The sequence below is a fragment of the Nuphar pumila genome, chromosome 5 (genome assembly GCF_984573655.1).
Source record: "Nuphar pumila chromosome 5, dmNupPumi1.hap1.1, whole genome shotgun sequence".
In the NCBI taxonomy this organism is placed as follows: Eukaryota; Viridiplantae; Streptophyta; class Magnoliopsida; order Nymphaeales; family Nymphaeaceae; genus Nuphar; species Nuphar pumila.
Window position 1 is genome coordinate 63,884,583 of NC_143253.1, and position 13,473 is coordinate 63,898,055.

The following is a 13,473-nucleotide window of genomic DNA, read 5'->3' on the forward strand; positions in this document are numbered from 1 at the left end:
GCGCCTGAGAACCTTTAGATGTATTCTAAATCAGTATCATTGCACGATCGAGGCCTAATCTGCCTCGTAGTACTCATTGCACCATGCCAACTATATTAGCGTCGCAATAGTACCAAAAACCAAATATTTGCCCAAACTCAGGAAACAACAGCCCTTCCTGCAACGAGGGTCTTGCCTTGAGTTAGAAAAACCAGTATCTCATTTTGTAACTCACTGTAGAGTTCGATCGTTGATACCTGCGCTCTTGCGCTAGGCTAAGCTTTGCTGTCAAACCCTGCCAAACCACGACAGGGTTGAAACTACGACATTAAAAAGAGGAGTGACATATATATATATATATATATATATATATATATATATATATATATATATATATATATATATATATATATATATATATATATATATATATATATATATATATATATATATATATGTATGAAATAGCAGAAGCAACAACAAATGAAATCAACAGGGACTAGGATAGCGAAACCGTGTCCTGAAAGTAAAAGACAAGAAAGGAAAGTACAAAAAGAGAAGCCTTGGCACATATAGCGCGACAACAACGAAAAGTAAAGTGCAGAAAAGAAACGAGACCAGGATCGCGAAACCGCGTCTTGAAAGTAAAAGACTATAAAGAAAGGTACACTAAAAGGAAAGCCTTGGCACATATAGCGCGACGGCAACGATAAGTAAAGTACAAAAAAAGTAAAGTGCAGGAAAAGTAAAATGCAGGAAAAGTAAAGTGCAGGAAAAGTAAAGTGCAGGAAAGGACGTACATATATACTATATGTAAATGTTTTAATTTTTTTGTTAAGTCCTTTGTTTTTAGCAGTTCATTGTTCCTGCTCCTTTTTACGCAAACCCCTACCTAGAAGGGGTTCGAGGGTCTATACGCTTGCGAGCGTAAGTGATCACTGTCTCGGGCTGCGTAGCACGAGAAGGCTCCGTGGTGCAACCTGCAAAGTTAAAAAGGTCAATATGCCATAATACCATGAGGAATGGGTTTGGTAAGACCTGCATGGTACCAGACCCCAAATACTAGGGTAGGCAGGGAGCTCAGCTCCCTGCACAAGAGGGACAAAGGCAGCAAGGCAGGGGAGGGAGCAGATGCTCCCTGCCAAACCCACCTCAACAGGAAACAGGGTAGGGGTAGAACCCCCCCTGACGGGAAGCAATAGGAGAGCAGAGGGAGCTTCGCCCCCTGTTGGAAAGCACAAGGCAGGGTGGCAAAGCCCCTTGCCGAGGAGCACAGAAAGGTAGGGGCCTCACCCCCTTGCTAGAAAATGCAAGGCAGGGGAGCGAAACTCCTTGCCGCAACACATAAGAAGGCAGGGGTTGCCCCCTGCCGAAAAGACATAGGAAGGCAGGGGCTCGCCCCCTGCCATAAAACACAAGAAGGCAGAGGGTTCTCCTCCTGCCGGAAAACACAAGGCTGGAGGGATGAAACCCCCTGCCGGAAAATGCAAGAAGGCAGGGGGCTCACCCCCTACCGAAAAACGCAAGAAGGCAGGGGGCTCGCCCTCTACCGGGAAACACAAGACAGGGGGCAAAACCCCCTGCCGCAAAACACCAGAAGGGAGGGGGCTTGCCCCCTGCCGAAAGACACCAGAAGGAAAGGGGCTCACTCTCTGTTGGAAAACACTAGAAGGCAGAGGGGCTCGCCCCCTACCGGAAAGCACAAGGCAGGGGGGCGAAACCCCCTGCTGAAAACCACCACCCCCTTCTGCTGAAAAACAGAAAAGAGGCAGGAGGGGCCACCCTCCTGCCAGAAAACCAACAGTGGTAGGGGCCCACCCCCTGCCGAAAAACCTAAGAAGGAGGCAGGGGGCACCCCTCTGCCGGAAGCCACCCCCTCCCTGCCCTGCCGAGGCCGCAGGCATAGGGGTTCGCTTCCCCCTCTCTTGCAGGAAAACAGGAAGACGTGGGAGAGGGGGACTCACTTGGAGGTCGCCAACGGAGGAAGACGGCGCCGGACGAAGGCGGATAGCGGGTGTCGGCGACGGTGGGTGTCGACGACGACGAGTGGCAGGGATGGTGAGAAGGAGGGCAGAGCCAGAGAAAGGGGGAAATCGAGGGAGCCGAGGGGGGGGGGGGGGGGGGGGAGGAAGGGGCGTCGGAGAGAGGAGAGGCGATGGGGAGGGGAAAGCACTCGATGCTTTACCCCCCTCCCCTCTGCTTCATTTATAAGCAGTAGAAGGGGGGCGGGCACCGCTCGGTAGGCCCTTACGACCTACCAATAGCCCTCCTCTTAAAGGGGCTCGGATTTGGATCCGACCTGGGTCCAATTTTTTTTCCTGGGTTTTACATCCTAACCCCCTTAAACAAATTTCGTCCAGGAAATTTTCATTAATATTATTTTTTAATGTACAACTCTGGGTATTTTTCCCTAATATCCGCTTCAGGTTCCCAAGTACATTTGTCGATTCCATGATGTTGCCATCGGATCTTTACAAAAGGTGTTGTCCTTGATCTCAACACCCCGATCGTGACAGTCGATGATTTCTATCAGTCTTTCCTCAAAATTCATATCCTCATCAATCTGAATGTCGTTGAACTTGATGATGTGGGAAGGATCGTGAACATACTTTCTTAACATAGATACATGGAAGACATTATGAATCTGTGTATATTGGGGAGGCAACGCTACGTGATAGGCCGCTTCGCCGATGCGATCCAAAATCTCAAAGGGGCCAACGAACCAAGGACCTAGCTTTCCTTTCTTCCCAAAACGAAAAACCCCCTTGGTTGGAGAAACCTTGACGAACACCATGTCTCCTATTAGAAAAATGAGCTCTCGACGATGACCATCGACGTAACTTTTTTGCTGGCTCTGAGCTAAACGGAGACGATCCCAGATCATTCACACCTGTTCTGAATAATGTTGAAGCATAAGAGGATCCTCTTGTCTTCTTTCTCCTACCTCATCCTAATACATGGGCGATCGACACGGCCTTCCGTATAAGGCTTCATAGGGAGCCATGCCGATACTAGCATGAAAACTATTATTATACGCGAACTCCACTAGACTGAGATGGGAATCCCATTCACCTTTCCACTCTAACATGTAGGCCCACAACATATCCTCCAGGGTCTGAATAGTCCGCTCAGACTGACCATCAGTCTGAGGGTGGAAAGCAGAGCTAAAGTTCAGCTTGGTGCCTAGAGCCTGCTGGAGCTGCCCCCAGAATCTCGACGTGAATCTTGGATCACAGTCAGAAACAATAGAAACCGGAATACCATGGAGTCTTACAATCTCGCGAATATAAAGATCGGCCAGGCTGTCAAGAGACTGGCCGAGGCAGATAGGTAGGAAATGCGCTGATTTGGTGAGTCTATCGACGATCACCCAAATCGTGTCGTGCTCACGTCGAGTCCTAGGAAGGCCAACTATAAAGTCCATGGTGATTCCCTCCCACTTCCATTCTGGGATATCCAAGGGCTGCAACGCTCCTTCTGGCCGTTGATGCTCGATCTTTACCTGCTGACAGATAAGGCATCTTGAGACGAACTCAGCCACATCCTTCTTCATGTCATTCCACCAAAAATTCCTCTGCAGGGCCTTCAACATCTTTGTGCTCTCCGGGTGGACAATATATCTCGACTTGTGGGCTTCAGTTAAAATTTCACTCCTCAGAGTGGGGTCATTTGTGACCCAAAGGCGCTGCCCAAGCCAAACACTGTCTCCTTCCCCCATGCGAAAAGAAGAACCATCACACAAAGCCTGCGATCTCAACTCTTCAAAGTGAGAGTCACCCTTTTGGCTGGCAACAATCCTGGAGAACATGTCAGGTCGAATTACCAAATTCGACAACCTCACTGGATCGGGTGCTACAGAAAATGGATTCCAGGATGCAAGGTCTTCGAGCAACTTCCAACTTGTTGATAATACACTGGCGAGAACCCCTGACGACTTGCGACTAAGGGCGTCAGCAACCACGTTTGCCTTGCCAGGGTGGTAAGAAAGGGAAAAATCATAGTCTTTTAAAAATTCAAGCCAGCAACACTGTCACATATTTAACTCTTTTTGGGAGAAGAGGTACTTAAGGCTCTTGTGGTCTGTAAACGCTTCAAATTGTTCTCCATATAGATAATGATGCCATATCTTTAGAGCAAAAATGACGGCAACCAACTCGAGATCATGCGTCAGGTAGTTCTTCTTGTGAAGCTTAAGCTGGCAAGAGGCATACACGATTACCCTTCCATTTTGCATAAGAACGCCTCCCAGGCCCGATCCGCAAGCGTTGATATAAATTATGAAGCCGCCCTTACCGGATGGCAAAGCCAAGATAGGAGCAGTCGTAAGACGCTCCTTCAATAGCTGAAAACTGGTCTCACAACGATCATCCCATACGAATTTGGCTTCCTTTTTCAGCAACCGAGTTATAGGCAAAGCAATTTTTGAGAAATCTTGGATAAAATGCCTATAATATCCTGCTAACCCAAGAAAACCTCGAATGTCTCAGACATTCCGCGGCTGCGACCAGTCTAGTACGGCTTCAACCTTTGAAGGATCTACAGAAACACCCTTGCTAGAAATGATGTGGCCCAAGAACATCACTTCCTCGAGCCAAAACTTGCACTTGGAAAACTTCGTGAAGAGCTGCTCTTTCCTTAAGGTCTCTAAAACGATATGCAAGTGCCCACGATGCTGCTCCCGACTTTCTGAGTAGATGAGAATATCATCAATAAATACTATCACAAAAGTGTCCAAGAACGGTCTGAACACTTGATTCATAAGGTCCATGAATGCAACAGGAGCATTCGTAAGACCGAAGGGCATAACTGTAAACTCATAATGCCCATACCGGGTGCGAAAAGCTATTTTGGAGATATCGCTGTCCTTGATCCTGAGCTGGTGATACCCGGATCTCAAATCGATCTTGGAGAAGATCTTGGCCTTCTGCAACTGCTCAAAAAGGTCTTCAATACGCGACAAAGGGTACTTATTTTTAATCGTCACCTGGTTGAGCATTCTATAATCTATGCACAACCTCAAGGTTCCATCCTTCTTCTTCACGAAGAGTACAAGAGCTCCCCAGGGTGATACGCTTGGATGAATGAATCCCTGATCTAAAAGCTCCTGTAACTGCCTTTTGAGTTCTTCAAGCTCGGCGGGTGCCATCCGATATGGGGCCTTAGATATGGCGACAGTTCCAGGCAACAATTTGATGCCAAACTCCACCTCACGAGGTAAAGGAAGGCCAGACAACTTCTGGGAAAAGATATCTGGAAACTCACTAACCACGTCTGGGGTATCAATAAGCGCAGACGTAGGGTCCGACTTAACGACGCTGATGAGAAAAGCTGGACAACCCTTGCGAATGAAGCTACGAGCCTTAAGGGCTGAAATCATCTGACTTGCTCGCATGGGTCGAGGAATTCAAAATTCCACCTTCAGAGAATCTGGAGGAGAGAAGGTGATCTTGCCCTGACGACAAACAATTTTGGCATGATGTTGGGACAACCAATCCATGCCCAAGATGAGGTCAAATTCTGACATATTCATCAAGATGGCACACGTAGGCAAAAGATGATCCGATATTACCACATCGAGAGCAGGGATAAACATCACACAACTAGCATTCTCTCCTAAAGGATTATATACTTCTAAAGCTGTATGCAAGCGCAGAATAGGCGATTGTAACTGGGCCATAAATTTTGCCGAGATAAAGGTGTCCATAGCACCACAATAAAAAAGAACGAAAGCAGCATGGCTGACAACTAAGAGAGTACCTTGTACGAGTTCTCCCTTGGTCAACTGCTCGACGGTAGTGGCGTAGACTCACCCTGAGACTTTTTTCTCTCCGTTGCTCTACGGTTGCTGCTGCTGCTGGTACGTCAACTATGGCTGTTGCTGATGAGGAGGCTAAGGTACTCCACTCGACTGCTTGAATTCATCGGCCGCCTTTTTGCGATAATCACGAGCGTAGTGACCCATCTTACAACAATACAAACAACCCCCGTATCCAAGGGGCAAGGTTGTCCGACGTGAGATCCCTTGCACCTAACACATCCATTCCCTGTGGGTCATCGAGGAGGTGGGCGGTTCTGCTGGCATCGCCTCTTTACAGGTGGTCCTTGCTGCTTCCCTCCTTCGGGCTTAACGGGAAAAGGTGATCGCAACACCTGACCATGAGACTGTGCTTTCTTCTGGTCACCTCCAGATACATGTGACTTTTTAACCTGTGCCACTTTAGAATGTTCCCAATCCTTGTTTAAGAGGGTCGCTGCTTCAACTGCTGCTGAGAAGGTCACGGGCATGCTTGAAAGGACCCGGTACCTGAGTCCTTCCTTTAGGCCACAAACAAATTTGCCTGCTCGCTTGCGTTCACTATAAAAAAGGGTAGGGCAATACTGTTCCAATTGCTGAAACATGGCGATGTAATCGCCCAACGATAAGCTGCCCTGACACAGCTCCAAGAATTCCACCTTTTTCTTTTCTCTCGCATGAGGAAAGTAATTTTTGTAAAACACACGCCTAAAAGCGTCCCATGGGATGACCTCTGCATCTGGGAAATGCCTTTTTTGAGTCGCGTCCCACCAAACTCTAGCATTGTCCTTCAATCGGAAGGACCCAAATAAAGTCTTCTTTTCATCAGAGACAGAAAGGACCATAAACACCCTTTCGATTTCTTGGATCCACTGCTCTGCGGCATCGAGATCCACCTTGCCGGAGAAAGTTGGAGGGTCTAGCTTTAAAAACTTCTCGTAAGTGACCCTTGAATTTGTAGGAACATGCTCTCTTTATGTGACGACCTGACTTCTGATCGCCTCGACCAAAGTGCTGAGAGTATCCATCACGAATCCCCTTTGCTCAGACCATTCGTCGACGAAATCTTTGTTCGAACTTCTCCTCATCCTTGAAAATAATACGACGAACTAAGTTAAGCTTACGACTAAAACAAAAAGCAACATATCTAATTATATTTCATCTTTCCTTTTATACAAAGTATCCAGAACATTCGGCAATGCCGATACAAAAACATCAAAATGAGAGTAGTCTAGTACAAAAAGTATATAGACCCAGACCAACTCTTAACACCCAAGACTCCCTTCAGAGGGGACCAGAGAACTGACAAAGATATTCTCTCTTATTCCCTGTGCGTCTAAATCTGCGCTTGGGGGTAAATGGGAGATCATCGTCATCCTCCGAAGGATAATCCCCGTAAAGAGGAGTAGCAGGCGTGTATTATGGAGAATACGACACATCCGAGTCTGAAACATAAATGGTCAGAGACTCGGGCACAACAATCGGCATTACAGAGGCTGGCGTATGAAGCTTTGACAGAGCTGGGATCTTGCCTAAAACTGCTGGCTCGACCCGAGGCAGTGGAGGAGGAGATACCCCCCTGTTTTCTGGGGTGGAGAAGGCCACAAAGGCAGGGGCTGGAGGAACGGGATCGACTGAACCCTGAGCGACTGAAGGCTTAATCTGACAAAGGCACTGATCTGAGAAGTGCTCGAGCATGCCGCAACGATCACAGCTATACTCTGCCTCCCGAGGGTTAGGCTCCTCAGAATCCACCCCAACAACCCGCTGATGAACCTGGACGAAGGAAGGCACCCACCCGCCTACCCGTGAAAAAACCTCAGCCCAAGTTGTCGCTAATGGAACATGGAAGGCCAAAGGTAGCGGGGTGCACCACTCATCCGTGAAAATGGGCAACGGAGAGCGACAGGACCCAAACTCAGTCGCAAATCCCTCGGGTCGACCCTCACTCGAAGAGGGGCCACCCTTCAAAGAAATGCGAGTGCGCGCTCTACGCGAAGACCCACCAGGACTACTGGTAGGTTCACCAGATGCATCCAACTTACAGCTGGCTCATAGAATAAAAAATTTACCCCAATTAGGCCAAAACTATAACAATAAGGAAAAGAGGACAACTACTCACAGTGCAACAGGATGCTCGGTAGTCGAGACTTTACTCTTCACAACCTCTAGCTCTGATACCAATTCTGTAATGCCCCAAAATTTCTTAACTTGACAATTAAAGTTTTCTGAGGAAAATCCCTGAAAGTTTGAACTTTGTTGTTCCGAAAACCCTTCAAAAAGTATCTTTCTATTTTGGAAATCAAGTTTTTGCAAATCTCAGGCACGTTAGCTCGACAATCCAAACATGACCACGGTGAAAGATAGCAGACAACTGAAAAGAATACTAAATTCTTAATAAAAAGTCATTGTACAAAGAAAATCATCAAGAGGCCCAACCCCCAGTGAAAATAAAAACCCAAAACTCCAAAAACCTGCAACGACAGTCAGAAGTCTGGAAAAAAAAGTATAACCTCAAGCCACGTCGCATGCACCGTTGACTGCCTGTCGCCGCTACTCATCACCTGCCCATAAAATGGGTCAGTCTTGTGAAAAACTAGTAGGAGTGCAAAAAGAACAAGAACAACTAGCAGGTAAAGCAGTTAAGCATACCACAACAACAACAATGAGAAAAGATATACTGCACATGAAACTCACCAGTATGCTAGCACGTAATACCACAAGTATGCAAAAACAACAACCGAAGGGTGAGCATGCTTAATTTAGTTATCACTTGTTAACCGGCCAGGTGGGTACATACATGCCACACGAGCCGAAATAGTCGAGACCAATCTGAGGGTTTATTATGCTATGTATCTTAAGATACCTCGGTTGACTGACTGAATCATATCCTAAGGGGACGACCGATGGTTGAGAGAGCCAGCCCCGAAAGGCCCAATAGGGATGCATCCAACTTCTGCAGAAGTGTTAGACTATCTAGTGCAGCCTCTTTTCCCTAATCTTCGATGACCGGGGAAGCCGAGTCTTTTGCCCGTAAATAGCCATTAATGGCCTGTCCATCGGAGTTGGTACCCTTCGTCCTCTCTCTTGGCGAAGCTAGGTCGAATTGAGCGCGACAGCGGTTTCTTAACCGCTGCCTCATTCTCCATGCCCTGGTCCATTAGACCCAAACTAGCATCTTGCCTGTGAAGGCGCCTGAGACCCTTTAGGTGTATTCTAAATCAGTATCATTGCACGATCGCGGCCTAATCTACCTCGTAGTACTCATTGCACCGTGCCAACTATATTAGTGCCGTAATAGTACCAAAAACCAAATGTTTGCTCAAACTCAGGAAATAACAGCCCTTCCTGCAACGAGGGTCTTGCCTCGAGTTAGGAAAACCAATATCTCATTTCGTAACTCACTGCAGAGTTCAAACGTTGATACCTACGCTCTTGCGCTAGGCTAAGCTCTGCTGTCAAACCCTGCCAATCCACGACAGGGTTGAGACTACGACATTAAAAAGAGGAGTGACATATATATGTATAAAATAGCAGAAGCAACAACAAATGAAATCAACATGGACCAGGATCGCAAAACCGCGTCCTGGAAGTAAAAGACAAGAAAGGAAAGTGCAAAAAGAGAAACCTTAGCACATATAGCGCGACGACAACAAAAAGTAAAGTACAGAAAGGAAACGGGACCAGGATCGCGAAACCGCATCGTGGAAGTAAAAGATAATAAAGAAAGGTACACTAAAAGGAAAGCCTTGGCATATATAGTGCGATGATAACGATAAGTAAAGTACAGAAAAAGTAAAGTGCAGGAAAAGTAAAATGCAGGAAAAGTAAAGTGCAGGAAAAGTAAAGTGCAGTTAAGGACGTACATGTATACTATATGTAAATGTTTTAATTTATTTGTTAAGTCCTTTGTTTTTAGCAGTTCATTGTTCCTGTTCATTTTTACGCAAACCCCTACTTAGAAGGGGTTCGAGGGTCTATATGCTTGCGAGCGTAAGTGATCACTGTCTCGGGCCGCGTAGCACGAGAAGGCTCCGTAGTGCAACCTGCAAAGCTAAAAAGGTCAATATTCCATAATACTACAAGGAACGGGTCCGGTAAGACCTGCAGTGGTACCAGACCCCAAATACTAGGGTAGGCAGAGAGCTCAGTTCCCTGCACAAGAGAGACAAAGGCAACAAGACAGAGGAGGAAGCAGAGGCTCCCTGCCAAACCCACCTCAATAGGAAACAGGGGGCAGAACCCCCTCCCTGACGGGAAGCAATAGGAAAGCACGGGGAGCTTCGCCCACTGCTGGAAATCACAAGGTAGGGGAGCAAAGCCCCTTGCCGAGGAGCACAGGAAGGCAGGGGCCTCGCCCCCTTGCCAGAAAATGCAAGGCAGGGGGGCGAGACCCCCTGCCGCAACACATAAGAAGGTAGGGGGCTCACCCCCTACCGAAAAACACAAGGCAGAGGGGCAAAACCCTCTGTTGCAAAACACTAGAAGGCAGGGGGCTTGCCCCCTGCCCGAAAACACCAGAAGGCGGGGGGGCTTGCCCCCTGCCGGAAAACACAAGGCAGGGGGGCGAAACCCCCCTGCAGGAAACCACCACCCCCTCCTACCAGAAAATAGAAAGGAGGCAGAAGGGGCCACCCTCCTGCCGGAAAACCAACGGTGGCAGGGGCCCACCCCCCTATCAGAAGCCACCCCCTCCCTGCCTTGTCGAGTCCGCAGGCAGAGGGGTTCGCTTCCCCCTCTCTTGCAGGAAAACAAGAAGATGAGGCAGAGGGGGACTCACCTGGAGGTCACCGGTGGAGGCAGATGGCGCCAGACGGAGGCGGATAGCGGGTGTCGGCGACGGTGAGTGTCGACGACAATAGGTGTCGGGGACAACAAGAAGGAGGGGGGAGCCGGAGAGAGGGGGAAATTCAGGGGGGGGGGGGGGAGGGGAGGGGCATCGGGGAGAGGAGAGGCGACGGGGAGGCGAAAGCATTCAATACTTTCCCCCCCTCCCCCTGCTTCATTTATAAGCAGTAGAAGGGGGGCGGGTGCCGCTCGGTAGGCCCTTACGGCCTACTGATTGCCCTCCTCTTAAATGGGCTCGGATCCGAATCTGACCCGGGTCTAGTTTTTTTTCCTGGTTTTTACAATTATTATACAAAATATAAGTGAAGAATGGTATGCCAAACACTCAATGATGGGATGCAGTGATGGCGACGAGGACCAGATCTTCTAGGGATCACGGGCCAAACTTAAGATTTTGTTCAGTTGTTTTGATCCTAAGTACTTGTTTATATTTCAACTCTATCATTTCCATCTGATTCACTAGGTTTTGTTAAGGACTTATGAAATATAAATCATTTTGGTTTTTCATAAATGATTCATGAATAGTTTGAATTGAAATTCTTTAGTATTTCGCTAGTAATACGTACTTGTAACCCGCTCCAAAGTCATTTAACCCCTGCATGAAAAATATTGTTTTTCATTGTTAAAAAAAAGAAAATTTTCAAAATTTTGCTAAATTTTTAGGTTAGAGATTTTGGAGCATAACAAGTTATTTAGGTCCCAAAAACTGATCCAAGGTATAGAGAAGTTGCACACATGTTCAAAATATCATTTCATTTGTAGTATGACAAAAGTTCACATATTTTGATAAAGGCAATTCATTTACAAAATAAAAATTCTAAAATATATGACAGAAGCGTCTCAAATCCATCCATGTAGGTTCCCGAGTCTCACGTGTCTACCTCCATTTGCCTTGCTACTGATGGGCACCTAAAAATCAATCAAATAGTAGGGTGAGACATTAACTGTCTCCACAGGTCTTTTACGCAACACGTTCTAAGGTAATACAATAGTGTAAGTACAACTAAAAACAAAGTCCAATCAATCTGGAGTCAAATGCAAATACATCAACTTACCTTTCCAAGGTGACCACATGACTATACAGAGCCCCAACTACTCAAGGGGAAACTCATATGGTTGTCAATGGAAACCAACATGCACTAAACATGAGATGCTCTACTAAATGCATGATTGCATCTTATTTCTTTATATTTAATTTTTGTTTCACTACAAGATGCTTACACACAATTATTGTTTCAATCTTATTTACATTAAACTCCTCGATATCGCTATATGCTATCCAGCCTACAAGGGGTGTATATTCAATAGACATTTTTGTGTATTTTAAACCCTAAGAGGATACAGAGTCACGAGCACCAAAACTCGAACCTAGATGAAGTGTTACACACCACAACAGACATCAAAATCCCCTAATCCACGTGGTGGGGGATGTGTCCTCTTAGACCATATGATGGGCTTTTCCAATACATTATCATCTTGGATCCACGTAGTTGTCTCATATGCTCCCATAGTGGGAGATAGGGTCCCTTAGATTATATGACAGATCCAAAGAGCTCACCGCCATTTCAGATCCATGGGAGAATGTTTAAATTTTAGTGTAGTTTCTTTATTAGGTTTCATTTATCATATGCTAAGCAAATTCACAGAACACTCTCCCTAGTCCAAAAGCCATAGTCCACAACCTCTCGAATAATGCCACACTAATACAAATTTAAAAATTTCAAGTCATATGCATCAATCTCTACCACCTATGCAGTATAGACAACTGGGGAAACCACTAACATCCTAGGAGCTAATGCATCAACAATCATATAGTATGCCATGCAAACCGATGCATTCGTATGCAAAGCACTATTAAAAGTCAAAAAATTTATTTCTAGCAAGTTGTTTTCATATTCACAGATTTACTTAGTTAAATTCCCAACCTTTGAGTCACCAATTTCAGTTTAGACATCCTCCTCATATATCAAACATGCATATATGTGTACATACTGAATTTTGGAAAACAAAATAGTGTTGAGACTGCAAGAATCATATAGTCATTTTTTCAAAAATATAGATATGATGGGATTCATTTGAACATGTTAAAATCACATAATTAGACTTTTAAAAAAATAGACAATGTTGGGCTAAAATCTCATACACTCGGATTGTCCAGAAATGAAACAGAACGGGCTCATCCACTTATATATATATATACTGAATTTCATAACAACAGACAAGCTGAAATCACATAAATAAATTTCAAAACTCATCAAGGATAAACACAACACAAAACTAAACATTATAATTAGGGAATTCTATATATGCCCGTGGTCACAAGATACTGAATGAAACCCATAATGCCAAGGGGAAGGACTGTGCACAAGAGATCATTCTTTTCTATATCAAAACAAAAACAAAATATACATTGTAACCACTGACAAAGGAAAAAGAGTAGAGGCAAGACAAAGAAAAACCCAGGCAATGATTTTATATAAGGATTTAACAATCTTAAAAAAAACTTAAGACACAAATAAAGAATATGTGATACAAAACAGCAGACACTACTGAACCTATAACCCCATTGTTGCTGCCTGTTGATTTTGGATCACTATTGACATGGTTCTATTTCCCATTAGGATTTACAACCTCATATTTTTAAGACACAAATATTTCATAACTATTATACGAGGTATTTATGCATCATGGAATAATTTCATGCTTAAAATTATGCACCTAATACTAAGCATCAACACTTTAGCTCCTTTCGAGATTCTAGATTGGCCACCTAGTACTAGGTCTCAATTGAGGATACATAAACGAACACAATCAACACATACCCATTTGAATATTTTTGCAACAACATAAAA

General features: G+C 45.5%; 2 protein-coding genes across 2 annotated transcripts; both read right to left on the bottom strand.

Moving 5' to 3' along the window:
• Positions 1-867: 867 nt before the first annotated feature.
• Positions 868-2,773, bottom strand: LOC149837715 (uncharacterized). Its single transcript, XM_090008106.1, has 2 exons — positions 2,455-2,773; positions 868-959 (listed from the first exon to the last, which is right to left on the bottom strand). The coding sequence occupies exons 1-2, from the start codon at positions 2,771-2,773 to the stop codon at positions 868-870; spliced, it is 411 nt and encodes a 136-aa protein (XP_089864232.1).
• A 3,257-nt stretch (positions 2,774-6,030) lies between these two features.
• Positions 6,031-6,618, bottom strand: LOC149837716 (uncharacterized). The gene has a single exon (XM_090008107.1). It carries the CDS (start codon positions 6,616-6,618, stop codon positions 6,031-6,033), a length of 588 nt encoding a protein of 195 aa, XP_089864233.1.
• Positions 6,619-13,473: the final 6,855 nt, after the last annotated feature.

Excerpts from the sequence above, each read along its gene's own strand:
- LOC149837715 (XM_090008106.1), bottom strand. The coding sequence starts at position 2,773 with ATGGTGTTCGTCAAGGTTTCTCCAACCAAGGGGGTTTTTCGTTTTGGG. Across the intron at positions 960-2,454 it reads GATCAAGGACAACACCTTTT|GTTGCACCACGGAGCCTTCT; the intron begins GTAAAGATCCGA and ends TTAACTTTGCAG.
- LOC149837716 (XM_090008107.1), bottom strand. The coding sequence starts at position 6,618 with ATGGTCCTTTCTGTCTCTGATGAAAAGAAGACTTTATTTGGGTCCTTC.